This window comes from Oncorhynchus masou, chromosome 14, assembly GCF_036934945.1.
Source record: "Oncorhynchus masou masou isolate Uvic2021 chromosome 14, UVic_Omas_1.1, whole genome shotgun sequence".
Taxonomy (NCBI): Eukaryota; Metazoa; Chordata; class Actinopteri; order Salmoniformes; family Salmonidae; genus Oncorhynchus; species Oncorhynchus masou.
Window position 1 is genome coordinate 6872592 of NC_088225.1, and position 19020 is coordinate 6891611.

At 43.4% G+C, this 19020-nt stretch overlaps 1 protein-coding gene across 1 annotated transcript; it reads left to right on the forward strand.

Annotated features, from left to right (window-relative positions):
* The first annotated feature begins 806 nt into the window (after positions 1-806).
* Positions 807-18895, forward strand: LOC135554062 (formin-like protein 1). Its single transcript, XM_064986081.1, has 25 exons — positions 807-1546; positions 7943-8026; positions 8625-8711; positions 8818-8891; positions 9267-9350; positions 11148-11291; positions 11443-11554; positions 11633-11709; positions 11804-11897; positions 12500-12574; positions 12683-12793; positions 12919-13068; positions 13249-13350; positions 13472-14015; positions 15138-15262; positions 15477-15679; positions 15863-16097; positions 16196-16264; positions 16372-16452; positions 16676-16805; positions 16910-17073; positions 17202-17303; positions 17865-17969; positions 18166-18262; positions 18523-18895. The coding sequence occupies exons 1-25, from the start codon at positions 1370-1372 to the stop codon at positions 18585-18587; spliced, it is 3291 nt and encodes a 1096-aa protein (XP_064842153.1). The 5' UTR covers positions 807-1369; the 3' UTR covers positions 18588-18895.
* Positions 18896-19020: the final 125 nt, after the last annotated feature.

Genomic DNA, 19020 nt, shown 5'->3' on the forward strand with positions numbered 1-19020 from the left:
TAGAGCATTGGACGAGTAACCGTTGCGAGTTCAAACCCCCGAGCTGACAAGGTACAAATCCGTCGTTCTGCACTTGAACAGGCAGTTAACCCACTGTTCCCAGGCCGTCGTTGAAAATAAGAATTTGTTCTTAACTGACTTGCCTGGTTAAATGAAGGTAAAATTAAAAGTAGGCATGCTGCTGTTTTTTTTTTCACCAGTAACTGATTTTGCTCTGCAACACAGGGTGAGTGGCCAGTCAGTGACATTAATCAATCTGGTAGAAAGTGTCTACTAAGACCTTGTTGATGTTCTGATTGTCAGCAATTGATCCACCACCACATGGTAACAACATGGGCAATTTTGCCTTGACTTCACTAGGGGTAGCAATGTGAATAGCTGACACAAGGTAGTGCTCTTGGAATGATATTTGAGGGTACACTGGGTAAAACGCAACTGCACTCAAATTTCCACAAGCTATGTTCTGGCAGTGGTTTCCTAATAATGGAAAGTCAAGGATGTAAGGATTAAAACACCTTACTTAATCCACCCTCTACCATTTGGCATGCACTGACCATCCACAAGGCCAGATACGTGTAGTTACTTCCTAGCTCATATGACTATGGGCCCAATACCCCTACTTAGTCTTCCGTTATCCCTTATTTTTTCCACCCCCTCCACTTTACTCTCTTGTCCATCTTCTCCAACCACACCCTCTCTGCTTCTCCCTCAGTCTCCTCTCTCCACCGTACTCCACCCCCTTGTAGTTTTGTTTCTCTCACACACAGCAGGAAGTTACTCTTCTGCTTTTTCTGGTTATGTGGTTTCTGCCTCTGTTGCAGCGACTGCATCAAACTCCCCTCTCCTTCCTGTAACACCCGTGCCCTGCCTGCCTGTGCTGAGCTCATTGTAGGAACTATGAACAGTTAATTAGTAAAAACAACATCTCGCTTCTACAAGGCGCCACTTTTCAGGTTTCAAGTTGGTCCGATTTTTTTTTTCCTTCTCCTAGTAACACCTGTTATCCAGCAGAGAGTGAGGACAGTGGAAGAGATACGGGATTGGGAGGAAAGATGTTGCTCCATCAAAGATCCTCACCTCAGGACCAAGACAATTGCAGTAGGCCAGTGGCTGTTCCATCCACCTGCCTAATCTCCCAGGGACGTTGAAGGGCCAAGGACTCCAAGACCTGTTTTTATTCACCTTCTCTTTTCATTTTTGGAACTTCATTGGACTGCCCTACATTGGAACTAACTAGCTACTTTTTCTGTGTGGACAGGTTTGCAGACATCTGAGTTGGAGTCTGTTTTGGAGTCAGGCCTAATAACACATCCAGTTAAAAGAGAGTGTTTTTTTAACCTTTCCCCTGGATTACCTGTTCAGGTTGGCGATGGGGAATGCCATGGGGGGAATAGAGCAGGCTGATGGCAGGGAGGCCAAGCACTCTGTGGGGTCAGGAACGGGCCTGAGTGACCCCACTCCGACCCTGCAGAAGAAGCAGCCTGCTCCCCCCAAGCTGCCCGTGCCTCCAGAGGACGAGCTGGAGGAGCGCTTCAGTGTGGTTCTGGTGAGTTGCAGGACAGGAGGGGAGAAACATCATGCATATCAACACGCAGAAACGCAGACACATCACACAGGAATTTAGACGCATCACACACCTACTGTATGTATTGCACTGATATCTAAAGGAACAGGTGAAATCACTCACTTAAATATGCACAGTGCCAGATGTCTGAGAGAAAATACATTCAGCTTCACATTTGAATTATTCTGTCAAGGTAATTCTGGTTCCTGTTAGAAAACAATGCCGTCTCTCTCACTGCAGCCAGTCATGTTAGTAAAGAGAGCTGACATTTTGTTGGCCTCAATCCCATCCAAAAGCTCACATCCTCTTTTAGATATTTTGAAATCGGCCTCTCTGCTCAGCCTGTGTTCAAATGATCTCATAGACCTTCGACTGCCGCCCTCCCTCTTAGATGAACAGGAGACACCATAAAGGCACAGTGCTGGATTGAGCAATAGCTTTTGCACGAGAGGCCACAAGACTAAGACAGGAAGGCAAATGTTTCTCAAATATTTCAACATGTCATTTCCCATCAGTTAACACATATGGAGGACAACATAACGCTATCAATCCAATACTAGAAGCATGGTTGTTTTTACAAAAGAAGCAGGACATCTCTTATCTGTAGAAACTATTAGTCAATCATGAGCGCAAGCAGTTTGAAATCACGCATTTAGATAAACCTCTGATAAATGTGATGCTAAACATATTAGGCACTAGATACGGAGACACACAAAAGACATGTGACATCATGGCAGTAAAACTATCTTTCACCTTCTTTTACTTTTATGTCTGAAAGAAAGAGGAAGTCAGGTCATGCTCTGAAAGAGCAGGCCGGTAGAGAGGACAGCGGGCAGGAAATGGCTTAGGCTAAAGAAGTGTCTGTGCCACACACATATTAGCTAACAGTTATCACACTGCAGACAGTCTACATGGATTAAAGGAAAATGCTACCTTCTCTAGTCTAGATTTCAAACGGACCTAATACGGCACTTATAGCACTCACACAAGCAGATGTGTTTAGTTATGTGGCAATGTGTGGGAGGAAATATTAGGTAAAAAAGTAATCATTTTTCATTTTTGAGAGTAATGTCAGGGCTCAGGGTGACAGTAAGAATGGAACAACCTGTTGAAACTGAGAACAGGACTTCCCCTCGTGTTCTAAATAGATCCCCACAGCGGAAGTGTCATAATACCCATAAAACCTAGCGGTCAAACAGCAAAATGGTTCCAATCATTTTTCCATAATTCATTTTTCTCATAGGGAATTTTAGAAACATTTTAAAATAAAGGCTGTGTTTTGTGTAGGCTTACCCTGGTGTGACGCTTTGATATCCATGTAAATATCTCTCTCGGACAAGGTGACTTTTATCAATATATTCGGCTCTATTTATGGTCAGATTAGAAAATGCTAATTAGCATCAAAGTAGACAAGACTGCAAATCCCTGTGTCTAAATTGTGTTAATTTAAAACTTGCACAAAACCATTTACGTAATTATCAATTTAAAGAAATGTAGCCAATTTATTAATATTAAATTGTAGCTAACGTTAGATAGTTAATCCAGAGATTCTTATAATTTCCTCGATTTGGTGGTCTTGTCCAGATCATCATGGCATTTGTATATCTGTAGGATAGCCAAATTATCAGCTAATTAGCATTTTTTTTAAAGTCACCTTGTCCTAGAGAGATTTACACGGTTATCAAAATGTCAAGGCAGGGTAAACCTACACGAAACACAGCCCTTATTTTAAGTGTTTCTAAAATCCCCTATGGGAAAAATGTATGGTAGAAAAACGATTGGAACCATTTCCTTGTTTGACTGATAGGTTTCATGGGTATTATGACTGATACTTGTTTTTATAAACTTTTTTGCTCTTTTGCACACCAGTATCTCTACTTGTACATCATCATCTGCACATCTATCACTCCAGTGTTAATTTGCTAAATTGTAATTACTTCGCTACTATGGCCTATTTATTGCCTTACCTCCTCACGCCATTTGCACACACTGTATATAGATTTTTTCTATTGAGTTATTGACTGTACACTTGTTTATTCCATGTGTAACTCTGTGTTGTTGTTTGTGTCGCACTGCTTTGCTTTATCTTGGCCAGGTCGCAGTTGTAAATAAGAACTTGTTCTCAACTGGCCTACCTGGTTAAATAAAGGTTAAATTAAGAAAATACTGTGGTACCCGTATAGGGTCTCTAAATTGAGATACGGGTCATTCCATTTGATTTCAATCACTTTTGACCGCACCCCTTTTGATTTCAACTAAACCTTCTATACATATTTGCCTACGGTACAAGTGGTCAGAAAGTAACATTTCGGACCGGAGTGCCAAAACTTTTAGGAGGTGGAAGAGCTCAAAGTTGACCCATTTTGAATACCCCACCCTACCATGAGACACCCATGTCTTCATCACTGGAAAAGATAAACAGTTGCGTTTGAAATCATTTAAAAGCTTACAAACAGGGATTGTACTATTTTATCATTTCTTGATTTATTTGTCTTTTTATGAGTGAATATAAACATATTTAGGAGTATGCTGTGTCTCAACCAATGGCGGGCATGACACAAACACCTCAGATTATACAAAAGAGGGTCTAAGATACAACATATTCGAAAATTAAAACATTTTTATACTGAACAATAACATAAACGCAACATGTAAAGTGTTGGTTCCATTTCTCATGAGGTGAAATAAAAGATACCAGAGATACGCACAAAAAGCTTATTTCTCTCAAATGTTGTGCACAAATTTGTTTACGTCCCTGTCAGTGAGCATGTTTTTTTAAATGTATTTTTATGGCAGAAAAATCAGTATACATACAAGAAGTATACAAACAGACTATAATAATATATGCTAGGGAGTACAACAAATGACAGATTATACAAAGACCTTAAAAGATACACACGTATCGATTGTTTTAACATCTAGAACGGTCTTAATGTACTGCTCAAATTCCTTATAGAAAACACGGAAGTGTTTTTTTGTATTATTAGTGAATTTACATTTATGAATATGAAATTTGATCATAGCTAAGGAAACCGAGCAGCACATTCTCCCATAAACAAAAGTCATCAAGAATATTAACAATTATAAACTATGAAAATCTTGCCATCATTTCTTTACATGTAGACCATTCTAAAATAAATGCAAAACAGTTTCTGGATGCTCAACACAAAAAGTACAGTTAATGTTCATGTCTTTTTTAAAGTTTATTCAGGTATTGATTCGCAGGGTAATACTTATGGATAATTCTGAAAGAGACCTCTTTGACCTTGTTAACAAGAAGGCATTTGTGTGGTAAAAACCAGACTTCTTTCTAACAGATATTATTGACAAATGTATTCCAGTAAGTTTTTTATTTCACCTTTATTTAACCAAGTAGGCCAGTTGAGAACAAGTTCTCATTTACAACTGCGACCTGGCCAAGATAAAGCATAGCAGTGCGACAAAAACAACAACAACAACACAGAGTTACACATAAACAAACGTACAGTCAATAACACAATAGAAATATCTATGTACAGTGTGTGCAAATGTAGAAGAGTAGGGAGGTAAGGCAATAAATAGGCCATAGAGGCGAAATAATTACAATTACAATTTAGCATTAACACTGGTGTGATAGATGTGCAGAAGATGATGATGATGTGCAAGTAGAGATACTGGGGTGCAAAAGAGCAAGCGGGTAAGTAATAGTATGGGGATGAGGTAGTTGGGTGTGCTATTTACAGATTGGCTGTGTACAGGTACGGTGATCGGTAAGCTGCTCTAACAGCTGATAACATAAGGAATAGATACAATATCCCTTTGAAATAAGGCACGTATAGATCTGTTGTTCTGAGGGAGCAAGGAGAGAAACATATTTCTCCTATTGGAGAGTCAACTGTACTAAGCGAGGGTAGGTCAAGAAGGGAACGTCTGGTTCCACCTCTAAATAACATGAGAGTTGCAGATGGAATAGCATCAAAGACTATGGCGAACTCTCGAGGTGTAACAGGGATATTGTAACGAGATAGAAATTCCTCTTAATTGAGTAACGATCCTTCTGCATTAAAAAGTTGACTCACCAGCAGGATATGATCATTAAACCAGTTCTTAAAAAATAAATACTTGTTTCTAGAGATATGCAGGGAAAAATTATGTTTATATATAAACAACCACGCAAAGAATATTAATTTTGTAGGAATCTTATCAATGTTATAGTTACAAAGTAACATAAAATTGAAGCCACCAAAGAAGAGAAGATATAATGAGCGATGAAATTCCTTAAGAAATCTTTAAGAAATCTTTAGCCCAATTTATCAGTATTATTCAAAGTAGGAAAATCTTTTTAAAAATTGACACCACCATATTCATGTGTTCATAACGACAGATTTCCGAATATAATGTGTAGGATTCTTCCAGACGAAGTTGAAAAGCATCTGGTCAACCGCTTTACCTATTTTGTTGTCAAGATGTAGGGACTGGGCTGCATAAGTAAGTCTGGAGACACCTTCAGCTTTAGAAAGAAATACTCAACCTTTCAAGAATAAATCCCTCTGCAACCAATGGTTCAACTTCTTTAAGTTTTTTCCATAATAGGTATGAAATGAAATAAGCATCTTTCCTGTTGATCCTGAGACAATGGTAATCCCAAGGTATGTTAGTTCTTCCTTGACTGGAATATTGCATATAGAGGGTATCACACTGTCTTTAACATCAAACAATTCACACTTATTAAGGTTTAGGCAAAGACCAGATGCTTTGGTAAACATATTTATCACATCGAATGCTCTAGGAATCTGGTCAGCATCTTTCAAAAAAGGGTGGTGTCATCTGCAAGTTGACTGATGGTAATATCTCTGTTAGCAATAGAAATCCCCTTTATGTCGCTGGATTTAGCAAAAGTTGTAAGAAGTTGGATTGCAAGCAGTTAGTGAACATTTCTCCTTTGCCAAGATAATCCATCCACCTGACAGATGTGGCATATCGAGAAGCTGATTAAACAGCATGGTCATTACACAGGTGCACCTTGTGCCGGGGACAACAAAAGGCCACTCTAAAATGTGCAGTTTTGTCACACAACAATGCCACAAGTTTTGAGGGAGGGTACAATTGGCATGCTGACTGCAGGAATGTCCAACAGAGCTGTTGCCAGAGAATTGAACGTTCATTTCTCTACCATAAGCTGCCTCCAACGTCATTTTACAGAATTTGGCGACACATACTCAAAAATGTAGGTGTGTGTGTGCGCATGCCTACATGTGTACAAACCATGCGCACATAAGAGTATATGTCTTTCTTAGTGGGTATGTGTGTGTATGAGTAACCTTGTGTATGTACAGCACATATTCACATACATATTGTCTACATTTGGTTTTCTGTTGCTGGTCTTTGTCTTTCAAAATCCACCATCGGTCCCTCCCATACTGTACCCCACCCAAACCCTATAACTATGTCCACAGCAAAGCCCACACGAACTGGGGCGCACATGTCAAACCTCAGGGGTTTGTTAACGTGTTAAGAGGAAACCACAAACTGTTGCTTGAGAACATTCAATTCTGCACATCTAACCACAGTCCACACCCTTTCTTAGTATAGGACCAAGACTGCCTCGACTAAAACATCGCTCATCTTAGATGCCTTAAATAAACAACTTTCATTAGCGGTTCGTTTGGCCGGCAACATCTATGGGGTTATTGTGTGTGACGTGTCACATGGGAATGATGCTTAAAAAAATCTATTGTATTTTCCCATGATAATCAAAAGGCATGACAGAGTTAAATCAACTTCTCGTGATATAAACACACCATATGTTCTTGTAGAAAGGGCCAGGTGGCTCAGTTGTCATAGAGACGAGTAACTGTTGAATCAATCAGGTTAAATCCACCTGCAACAGGTCATGGCTAAACGGCTACTGTATAGGCCCGCTACGTTCAATGATGAATGGAGGAGCATTATCTGTATGTGTTTGAAAATGCTCATGACTAGACGTGATACATGCTCACAGATGGTTTCCATTAGTTACCAACAAGACATGTAAACAGTGAGTCACCTCCGTGGTGTAGGATGATGATAGCGTTCACGAATACCTCTGGTGGGGACATCTGTGGTTTCTGATCACATTTGAACAGCATGGCATGAACAGGAAGCGTTATGACAATGTGCACAAGAGCGTTGGCTGGTTGGTAGTGAAGAAAGAAATGAAATATTTTTTAAAGACAATATTATTGAAGATTATATTATTATACAGGCACTGCTTAATTGAAGTCTATTGAGTAACATGCCATTGTAGACCGCTCCGAGTTAATTTAAATACAAGATCCCCAAAGGCCCCAGTTGTAGTCACAGTAACAGTCATGTCATTATTGATGTAGGTTTTTGAAGTGCACCTTATTCTATTCTCAGAGCTATATGAACTTGCCTCCAGACAAGCTGAAGCTGTTGAGTCAGTATGACAATGACAAGAAGTGGGAGCTGATCTGTGATCAGGTAAGAACATTGCCTCTTGTTGGGAGCCTTACATGGGGTGATGGGTTCATGCACGAGTACATACACAGTTCTACATGATTGGGCAACGCCTTATTTCAACGATCCGTAACACACCATTTAATAATCATTACTCCCACATTTATAAGCCATTTACTAATCATAAGTAAAGTATGTTTGCAGTCCCAAATCTAAAGCGAGCACTAACCAATACCTAACCCTAACCATAAATGGTGTGCAATATTTTTGTAAATGCCTTATAAATGGTGTATTACCGACCGTTAAAATAAAGAGTAACCCATGATTGTATCTGAGATTAAGTGTTGTAAAAACACAGCATACGGACATAACTGTGAAGAAAAGTCAATGTGTATTGCTGGTGTCCGGTTGCCAATATGTAATGTGGGTTAGAGTGCAAAAAGGTCATATTGTCTTCTAGCAAAACACTACACCTCTGATGGGTTCCTGTGGTAAGCATGTTTCCCATCAGCAGGTTGGCATGGTAACAGAGTGGTTTGCGGTGCTCGTGGTGTTTGACTGTCTCATTTGTCTTCTTACTCCCCCTCCTCCTCTCCTTCCTCCCTCCACTCTGTGTGGTCAGGAGCGGTTCCAGGTGAAGAACCCTCCCTCTACCTATCTGACCAAGATCAAGAGCTTCTATCAGGACCAAGGAGGAGTGACCCGCAGGGTGGGTGTACAACCCCCCCCCCCCCCCCTCACATTTATAAAGCTTCTAGACTTTGTGCGTCTCCTTCATTCATAGAGCTTCTCTGTATGGTTTTGGCCTATTTTAGTTCAAGAGGCGGGTCCAGGAGTCCACCCAGGTATTGAGAGAGCTGGAGATCTCCCTCCGCACTAATCATATTGGGTGAGTGACTGGACCAGGATTAGCTTCTGCCGAGTCCCCCAACAACCAGATGTTCTGGTTTTCAGGGGAAATGGAAAGAGAGCCTGTGATGCAACTTCTGCTTTTGGACTTTAATAAGGAGACACTCCATCTTAACTCCTCCTCCACATTTACTGGATTGGTTGAACAATGCAGATGAGAACCTCCCCTGACAGTTTTTTTCTTCTTCTTCTCATCAAGACCAGTATGTAGGGAATCTAGTTTCAGGTGTTTCTTTTACGCCTGCTATGTTCGGTTTGACCAGGACTGGCCCCACAGTTATCCCATCAGTCAGTATGACTGACTCAAGTGTCCTTAAAGTAGTATCGTGTTCTAATTCTCTTTCTCTCTATATAGTTGGGCCCAGGAGTTTCTGAATGAGGAGAACCAGGGTTTGGATGTACTGGTGGATTACCTGTCCTACGCCCAGTGTGACGCTTTGTGAGTATCCCTTGCAGCCCCCCCTTCTGTCTTAACAGAATCCCGTACAATATCAATGAGACATACAGTTCCAGTCAAAAGTTTGGACACACCTACTCATTCAAGGTTTTTTTTTTTTTTTTTTTACAATTTTCTACATTGTAGAATAATAGTGAAGTCATCACAACTATGAAATAACACTTATGGAATCATGTAGTAACCAAAAAAGTGTTAAACCAATCTAAATATATTTTATATTATTCAAAGTAACCACCCTTTAACTTGATGACAGCTTTGCAGACTCTGGGCATTATCTCAACCATCTTCAACAGGAATGCTTTCCAACAGTTTTTTATTTTACTAGGCAAGTCAGTTAAGAACAAATTCTTATTTTCAATGACGGCCTAGGAACAGTGGGTTGTTCTGGGGCAGAACGACAGATTTGTACCTTGTCAGCTCGGGGATTCGAACTTGCAACCTTTCGGTTACTAGTCCAACGCTCTAACCACTAGGCTACCCTGCAGTCTTGAAGGAGTTCCCACATACATATGCTGAGCACTTGTTGGCTGCTTTTCCTTCACTCTACGGTCCAACTCATCCGAAACCATCTCAATTGGGTTGAGGTTGGGTGATTGTGGATGCCAGGTCATCTGATGCAGCACCATCACTCTCCTTTTTGGTCAAATAGCCCTTACACAACCTGGGGATGTGTTGGATCATTGTCTTGTTGAAAAACAAATGATAGTCCCACTAAGCGCAAACCAGATGGGATGGCATATTGCTTCAGAATGCTGTGGTAGCCATGCTAGTCAAGTGTGCCTTGAATTCTAAATACATCACAGACAGTGTCACCAGCAAAGCACCCCCACACCATCACACCTCCTCCATGCTTCATGATGGGAACCACACATACAGAGATCATCCTTTAACCTACTCTGTGTCTCACAATAATCTCATATTTGGTCTCATCAGACCAAAGGACAGATTTCCACCGGTCTAATGTCCATTGCTCATGTTTCTTGGGCCAATCAACTCTCTTCTTCTTATTGGTGTCCTTTAGTAGTGGTTTCTTTGCAGCAATTCGACCATGAAGGCCTGATTCACTCAGTCTCCTCTGAACAGTTGATGTTGAGATATGTCTGTTACTTGAACTCTGTGAAGCATTTATTTGGGCTGCAATCTGAGGTGCAGATAACTCTAATGAACGTATCCTCTGCAGCAGAGGTAACTCTGGGTCTTCCTTTCCTGCGGCGGTCCTCATGATAGACAATTTCATCATAGCACTTGATGGTTTTTGAGACTGCACTTGAAGATACTTTCAAAGTTGTAGAAATGTTCCGCATTGACTGACCTTCATGTCTTAAAGTAATGCTGGAGCTGTTCTTGCCATATGGACTTGGTCTTTTACCAAATAGGGCTATCGTCTGTATGCCACCGCTACCTTGTCACAACACAACTGATTGGCTCAAATGCATTAAGAAGGAAAGAAAATCGACAAATTGACTTTTAACAAGGCACACCTGTTAATTGAAATGCATTTCAGGTGACGACCTCATGAAGCTGGTTGAGAGAATGCCAATGCAAAATTGTCATCAAGGCAAAGGGCGTTCAACACTTGTTTGGTTACTACATGTTTCCATATGTGTCATTTCATAGTTTTGATGTCTTCACCATTATTCTGCAATGGAGAAAATAGTAGAAGTGAAGAAAAACCCTTGAATGAGTAGGTGTATCCAAACATTTGACTGGTACTGTAGATTTAATGTTTGATTATGTATACGTGACTATGTGTTTGTGTATTTGGGAATGTATCTATAGATTTGACCTGGAGGGTGCTGAGAATGGGGGAACACTGTCAGAGAGAGGGAAGCCAGCGGAGAGGTCCATGGAGGACCTGAATAAGAGTGCAGGAAGCTCCCCTACACACGGCATGACCAGAGCAGCCCGCGCCCTGACCGTACGGTAAGAACTATCAGCCATTATGAGACCCGAGTCTCACCCAGCAAGCCTTACAGACCACAGGATAAATCTCACCAAAAATATTCTACTGAAAAGTGGAACCTTCTGACCAGTGACCACCATCTCCTCCATCCTCTCAATATCTCCTAAGCAGAATAACCTCTCTGGCCCAGAGTAGGAAAACTCAGAAGATCTCTCGATTGGCCAGTCAGAGGGACGACGTCCATGTGTGCATCATGTGTCTGCGTGCCATCATGAACTACCAGGTGTGTGTGGTGTGTGGGCATGACTGTGACATGGAGTGTGAAAATGTGAAATTCCAACGCTGATTATCACTTTTTCAGTCGGGCTTCAACCAAGTTATGACTCACCCACGCTGCGTCAACGAGATCACTCTCAGTCTCAACAACAAGAACCCCAGGTATGAACACCTGTGTGTGTGATGAGTGTGTGCATGCTTGTGTATGTGTGTGTGATGTGTGTGTGATGTGGTATTATATTCCTGGTCTCTACAGAACCAAAGCCCTGGTGTTGGAGCTGTTGGCTGCCGTGTGTCTTGTGAGGGGCGGTCATGACATCATTCTCGCCGCCTTCGACAACCTCAAGGAGGTGAAGGGAAACTTAGCCACACTATAGCAGACTTTACTTTACCAATATGTACTGTATCATCTCACCTTAGCCTACTCATTTGTGTCTTCTGAGGATCAAGATTTGTCTCTTCTAAGTAATCTCACGACTGATACACGCCACAACCCTGTCTTAGTCTCACCAAGCACACTTAGAACTCTAAAACACACACTCACACGAAGACATCATGTTGTGAGTGTGCAACCAGTCCTCACCAAACTGAAGGGCCCCTTTAAATGACTGAAATGCAGTCTGAAAGAATTCCACTGATGTCGATATAGACTTTCCACATTGGTGACCATGACGACTAATAATAGATTTAATGTTGGATGTGTTCAAAGCAGAAGTGGACGAATTTGATCAGTTTTCTATGAATACAAACACACACACACACACACACACACACACACACACACACACACACACACACACACACACACACACACACACACACACACACACACACACACACACACACACACACACACGCGGTACCAAAACGTACACACTCCTGTGTACATCTGTTGAAGTGCCTGACTGTGTTACTGAAACAAGGAACGTCTTCCCCATGCCCTTGCACTCAGGTGAGCGGAGAGAAGAACCGCTTTGAGAAACTGATGGAGTACTTTAGCAACGATGACAGCAACATTGACTTCATGGTACGTGGACACACAACGGCTTTAAGTCTCCTGGCTGATGTGTTTGCATTTTACTCACAATGTAGTTCTGAAAGGTCAAAGATCAAATATGATGATCCCTCTCGTCAGGTGGCCTGCATGCAGTTCATTAACATTGTGGTGCATTCGGTGGAGAATATGAACTTCCGTGTGCACCTGCAGTATGAGTTCACTCACCACGGACTGGACCAGTACCTAGAGGTAAACGCTCCATTTATCCTTCTCGTCTCATTGTTGGAAATAGAACCGTCTCAACCGCAAAACCAAACTCCTTCAAACTGAAATGAAACCGCCAGGATAACGATGGTCGTGTGTGTGTGTGTCAGTCTCTGAAGCTGACGGAGAGTGACAAGCTACAGGTTCAGATTCAGGCCTACCTGGACAACGTGTTTGATGTGGGGGCTCTGCTGGAGGATGCAGAGAACAGGGGCGGCGTACTGGAGCATGTGGACGAACTGCAGGAGCACAACTCACAGGTCAGTGATACATACTGTACACTCACAGTCTCGTTCATTCCAATCACACGTCTAAAAAAGGCCAGCAATTACTCTATGACTCTGTCTGTGACCTCCGAATGTTGTGTTGGCATGTTGTGTCGTGTCGTGTTGTGTTGTGTCATGTGTTGTGCTGTGCTGTGTCGTGTTGTGTTTTTGTAGCTGAGTGCCAGGCTAGAGGAGATTGAGAGCCAGTCTGCAGAGAGGATGGCTGAACTGGAGAAACAGCTCCTCCAAGTCACCAAGGAGGCAGAGCTGCTCAAGGTCTGCACTGTACAATGAACTGTGGACTGTTTACAATATAGTGTATCAGACAGAAAGGTATGTGTGTGACTGTGTGATGATAACTTTTCCTTGCCTTTGTGTGTGTGTGTGTGACTGACAGGAGAGCCTGCGGGACTCCTGTTCCCAGGTCAGTTCTCTGCAGCAGAGAGAGAGGGAAAGGGAGATGAGCCAGGAGAGGGAGCGGGACAGAGAGCGTCTAAGCCAGCCCTCCTCTGAGCTAGAACTCAAGGTGCAGGAGCTGCAGGAGCGAGGGCTGATCCGCCTGGGACGCACCCCCTCTGGGGCCCTAGACCTCCAGGTGGTGCCTGTCACCATCATCGAGTATGCACCCGCCCCAGCCTCTGAGCCCCGGCTCAGCTCCACGGGACCCACTGCCCCTGGCCCAGACGTCCCTGATGCCACTCCCTCCTCAGCCATCTCTGCTGTCCCCCCTCCTCCTCCTCCCCCGCTTCCTGGGCCTGGTGGACCTGCTCCCCCACCCCCTCCACCTCCTCCTCCTCCTCCTCCCCCGCCTGGCTCTGGTGGCCCACCTCCACCTCCTCCTCCCCCTCCTCCTGGGGGAGGTCCGCCCCCACCTCCTCCTCCACCCGGCGCAGGACCTCCGCCCCCACCCGGAGGCCCACCTTCTGGAGACAGTCAAGCCGGTAAGGTGACTCTTAACGGCTTCCATTGGAGATGTATATGTAACTGCCAAAATAAAGGAAACACCAACATAAAGTGTCTTAATAGAGCCATAACTAGCTTCAATGCACCTTGGTATAGATTTTACAAGTGTCTGGAACTCTATTGGAGGGATGCGACACCATTCTTCCATGAGAAATTCCATTATTTTGTTGATGATGGTGGAAAATGCTGTCTTAGGAGCCACTACTTTTTATTTTTTATTTTACCTTTATTTAACGAGGCAAGTCAGTTAAGAACTGTATAGAACAAATAAGAACAAACAATAAGAACAAATTCTTATTTTCAATAATGGCCACAACTGCCTGTTCAAGGGCAGAACGACAGATTTGTACCTTGTCAGCTCAGGGATTTGAACTTGCAACCTTCCGGTTGCTTGTCCAACGCTCTAACCACTAGGCTACCCTGCCACCCCCTACAAAATCTCCCATAAGTGTTCAATTGGGTTGAGATGTGGTGACTGAAAAGCCATGGCATATGATTTGCATTGTTCATCAAACCATTCAGTGACCATTTGTGCCCTGTGGATAGGGGCATTGTCATTGTATGGGGGCATAGCAATGGGAGCCAAAATAATGGCCTGCCCATCATTTCTATACATTTCTATACTAAGCATAATATGAAGTTAATTGCTTAATTCACTCAGGAACCACACCTGTGTGGAAGCACCTGCTTTCAATATACTTTGTATCTTAAGTGTTTCCATTATTCTGGCAGTTACATGTGTATATCAGTGGCGGCTGCTGAGGGGAGGACGGCTCATGATAATGGCTGGAACGGAGCGAATGGAATGGCAAACATGTGGAAACCATGTGCTTGATGTATTTGATATCATTTCACCTATTCCGCTCCAGTAGCGGTCTACAGCAGAGATTAGAAGATGAGAGGGGAGATCATGAAAGTAGAGGAGAGATTAAAGAGATTAGGGTGTGAGAGGTCAAATAGGAGAGAGCTCTATGCTAATCAGATTGTCAGTCAATCTGATGAATTTGTATACGTCCAATTTGCTGAAGGGTGAAATGAGTGCACTGGCGATTGACAACTGTGATTGATCCTCTCTCCTACTCTCGCTCTCTTTCTCTCAGGAGGTAAAAGCAGGAAACCCATCCAGACTAAGTTCCGGATGCCTTTGCTCAACTGGCAGGCACTGAAGCCCAACCAGGTGACTGGCACGGTCTTCCACGAGTTGGACGACGAGCAGGTCTTAGGGGTAAGACCAAACCTCCACACAGATACTAGTGCTGACTGAACTCTACTCTTCCATTCTCCCTTCTCTCACCTTCCCTCTGACCCCTCTTTCCTCTCCTCCCCTCTTCCTCTGACCTTCTTTTTACTCATCTCTCTCTCTCTCTTTATATCTCTTCCTCCTCTCCCTCCCCTACCCCTTCCTCCCTCTCTAACCATCTCTATGCGTGTTGTGTCAGGAGCTGAATATGGAGGCGTTTGAGGAGCAGTTTAAGACCAAGGCCCAGGGTCCTCCTGCAGCTCTGTCCACTCTTAAGGTCAAGGTGGCCCAGAAGGCCCCCAGCAAGGTCAACCTGATCGAGGGCAACAAGGCCAAGAACCTGGCCATCACGCTACGCAAGGGAGGCAGGAGCCCCACAGACATCTGCACAGCTATAGAGACGTATGGAACTATATCTGCTCCTATTCTGTTCCTTTCCTTAGTAAACACATTTCTCTCACTCATTTTATTTCTTTATGCCTTTTTTGTTCTCGTTAATCCCTTCACTCTCTTTCTCCTCATCCCACACTCTTCTTTTGTCCCTTCCTTACTATCTTACCTCCCTCCCTCCCCCCTCCTCTCCAGGTATGACCAGCAGGCGTTGGGGCTGGACTTCCTGGAGCTGCTGGAGAGGTTTGTCCCGTCAGACTACGAGCTGAAGCTCCTCCAGAACTACGAGAAGGAGGGCCGTCCGCTGGATGATCTGGCAGAGGAGGACCGCTTCATGATGCGCTTTGGGAAGATCCCCCGTCTGGCCCAGCGAATCAGCACCCTCACCTTCATGGGCAACTTCCCCGAGAGCGTCAAACGTCTGCAGCCGGTAAGTCAGTTGCTCAGGACAGACAATGAAAATGCATCTGTACGACAATGACTTTCTTCAGAATCTGGTACGATTGTTATTCATAATCTCACCTACAGCAACTGGACTCCATGATCGCAGCATCCATGTCCATTAAGTCCTCGGCCAAGCTGAAGAAGATGTTAGAGGTGAGTGGAGGGCATCCCTGTCCGTCACTGCTAACCTCCAATCAGAGAGCCTCTTTAAACAGACCTGCACTATGTAACACATTCTGCATCTGGCTCCTCCTCTCCAGATCATCCTAGCCTTTGGGAACTACATGAACAGCAGTAAGAGGGGTGCAGCCTATGGGTTCCGCCTGCAGAGTCTGGACCTGGTGAGTATCCCTCTGCTCTTGAGGCAAAATTGTGAGAACCATCACTAAGGTAGAGATTGACTGGCTGAAATAGTATGGCTTAAACTCTATAGCGATAAATAAGTCGCTATTAGCTAAAGCAAGGTTTTGGGCTGTTGAGGGCGCTGTGGTATCTTGATAGGCAGGCCAGTCCATCTTTGGGAGATGACTCCATCTGTGCCTCTCTTTGTCTCTGTCCTGTCAGCTGCTGGACACCAAGTCTACAGACCGCTCCCAGACCCTGCTACACTTCATCTCCAGCATCGTCCAGGAGAAATACCCTGAACTCAACAACTTCCACACTGAGCTGCAATTTGTGGACAAGGCTGGCCTAGGTGCGGGAACGCAATCAACGGTTGCACGCACACACACAAAAATGCAGCCCTTCATAGTGAGAATAACTGACGCCCTGTATCTCTCCTGTGTTTGTGTGTTTCAGTGTCTCTGGACAGTATTCTTCAGGATATTCGCTCTCTGGAGAGGGGAATGGAAGTGACCAAGAAGGAGTTCCTGGTGCAGGAAGACAACACCGTGCTGAAGGACTTTGTCAAGACAAACAGTGAATTACTGGACTCATTACTCAAAGACAGCAAGACCGCTCAGGTTGGGATCACATAACATTTGAACTTAATAGACACCTCCAACACACACAATTCCACAGAAGATGTTCAATGCATATTTTAGTGTGAGCGTCATCTCTCCTCCTCTTCCTCTCTCACCTCCTCCACTAGGAGGCGTATGGCTCGGTGGTGGAGTATTTTGGAGAGAACCCCAAGACCACACAACCCTCCATGTTTTTCCCTCTGTTTGTCCGCTTCATGAAGGCCTATAAGGTGAGGTGGTGCCCCCGTAATGGGAAAGGATGAATGAAATAGCTCATTACGTTTAACTTGTGTCTATCGCGGCTGCATTTTGTATTGATATGCATGTTTGTTAAAGGGGCAGTGCAGTCAAATGTGATTTCCCTGTTTTACATATATTTTCCACACTATGAGGTATGAATAATATTGTGAAAATTATATCAATGCATTTTTAGTGTAAGAGCTGTTTGGCTGGGTGGGGTGGGGTTTTTGGACCACCTGGTAAGTTAATAGACCAATAACAAAGAACGTTTGCCCTCCTCTCTGCCAATAACAGATAGTTTTCAGGTTACACATTCCTCCTATTAGGCTCCTCCAATTAGGGCCCTCTTTCAGACCACGTCTAGACAGTCCTAGCAAAATTCTTGCTTGAGAAATAGCATTGAGCTAAGAAGCCATTTGTTTGTTTTCAATTCAAATGGTAAAATAATCACAGTAAGGTGCCGAATTGTTGCTCAGAAATGATTTGATATTGAGATTAAACAGCTGCGTCGAACCTCTAATGACCTGTGTTTGTGTGTGTGTCCCACACAGCAAGCAGAGAAGGATAATGAACAGAAGAAGAGACTGGAGGCCCAGAGCAGTGAGAACCAAGCAGAGTCTCCCTCCCCTAGAAAGAAAGAGGCTGCAGGACACAAGGTAGGACAACAGACTATAGACCCATACCAACTCAATCCACCACAGTCTCTACATTCCATGCAGCCAGTTATAAAAGGAGGTGGAGTACTGTCGTTTTGTAGCTTCCCCTATGACTGATCGACCAGTGACTAGTCATTCTAGTGTGGTCCATACTACATATGCCAGTGTGTCAGCTTTACCCTTTGACCCCTGCCAGTCTCCCATGATGCCCAAGATGGACCTGATTGCGGAGCTGAAGAAGAGGCAGGTGAAGCCTCAGGTGAAGGATGGGGCCCTGGAGGACATCATCACAGGTATGACAAACCACTACGGATAGAATACATTATGCACTATAGTCTTACGTTGTAGTTTATGATCTATAAAAACGGAGTTAAGAACGCGTAGAGTCAATGCCATAAACACATTATAAGTGGGTTACAATGCAGTATATAAATACATGAATGCTTCATATGGATGTAAATCATAAAGCGGTACCACACTTTTCCCCCGGTACGTTCGGAGATCGATATCCCTTGCTAAGTCCCAGTGGTTGTGTCTATGTGCTTTGTCCCAGACCTGAGGAACTCACCGTTCAGAGCAACAGATGGACGGAGACCAGCACAGCGTCAAGACACCTGAACAACCCCAGCTCCACTGAGATGGCTGTACACACTCAATGTCAAAGTGTATGCATACACAGAACACAAATACATACCTGTACTGTACTGTACATACACAATACACCTACCAATACACATTTAAACAACAGTATGAATTAACTCTGTAAATAGAACAGAGTTTAAGCTATACGTCATGAGCAAATGTGTAACATAGAAATACATTGATGCGTTTTTATCCATTTAGCTTTTTAAAATAACTTTGAATTTTTTGTTTCCGTTCATCTTTTAATGAGCACATTTTTTTTTTAATTAAAAAAACAAGTTTCACATTGCTGTATCACTCCAAATTCATGACTCAAGTACTTGCTTGCCCTAGAGTGGGTCCGTGACCTGCCAAGCCATTAGAAAGTCTATGTGCCCTGTAATCATATCAGAGTGTTCACGTTATGTCT

Excerpts from the sequence above, each read along its gene's own strand:
- LOC135554062 (XM_064986081.1), top strand. The coding sequence starts at position 1,370 with ATGGGGAATGCCATGGGGGGAATAGAGCAGGCTGATGGCAGGGAGGCC. Across the intron at positions 13,069-13,248 it reads TGCAGGAGCACAACTCACAG|CTGAGTGCCAGGCTAGAGGA; the intron begins GTCAGTGATACA and ends GTGTTTTTGTAG. Across the intron at positions 15,263-15,476 it reads ACGACGAGCAGGTCTTAGGG|GAGCTGAATATGGAGGCGTT; the intron begins GTAAGACCAAAC and ends GTGTTGTGTCAG.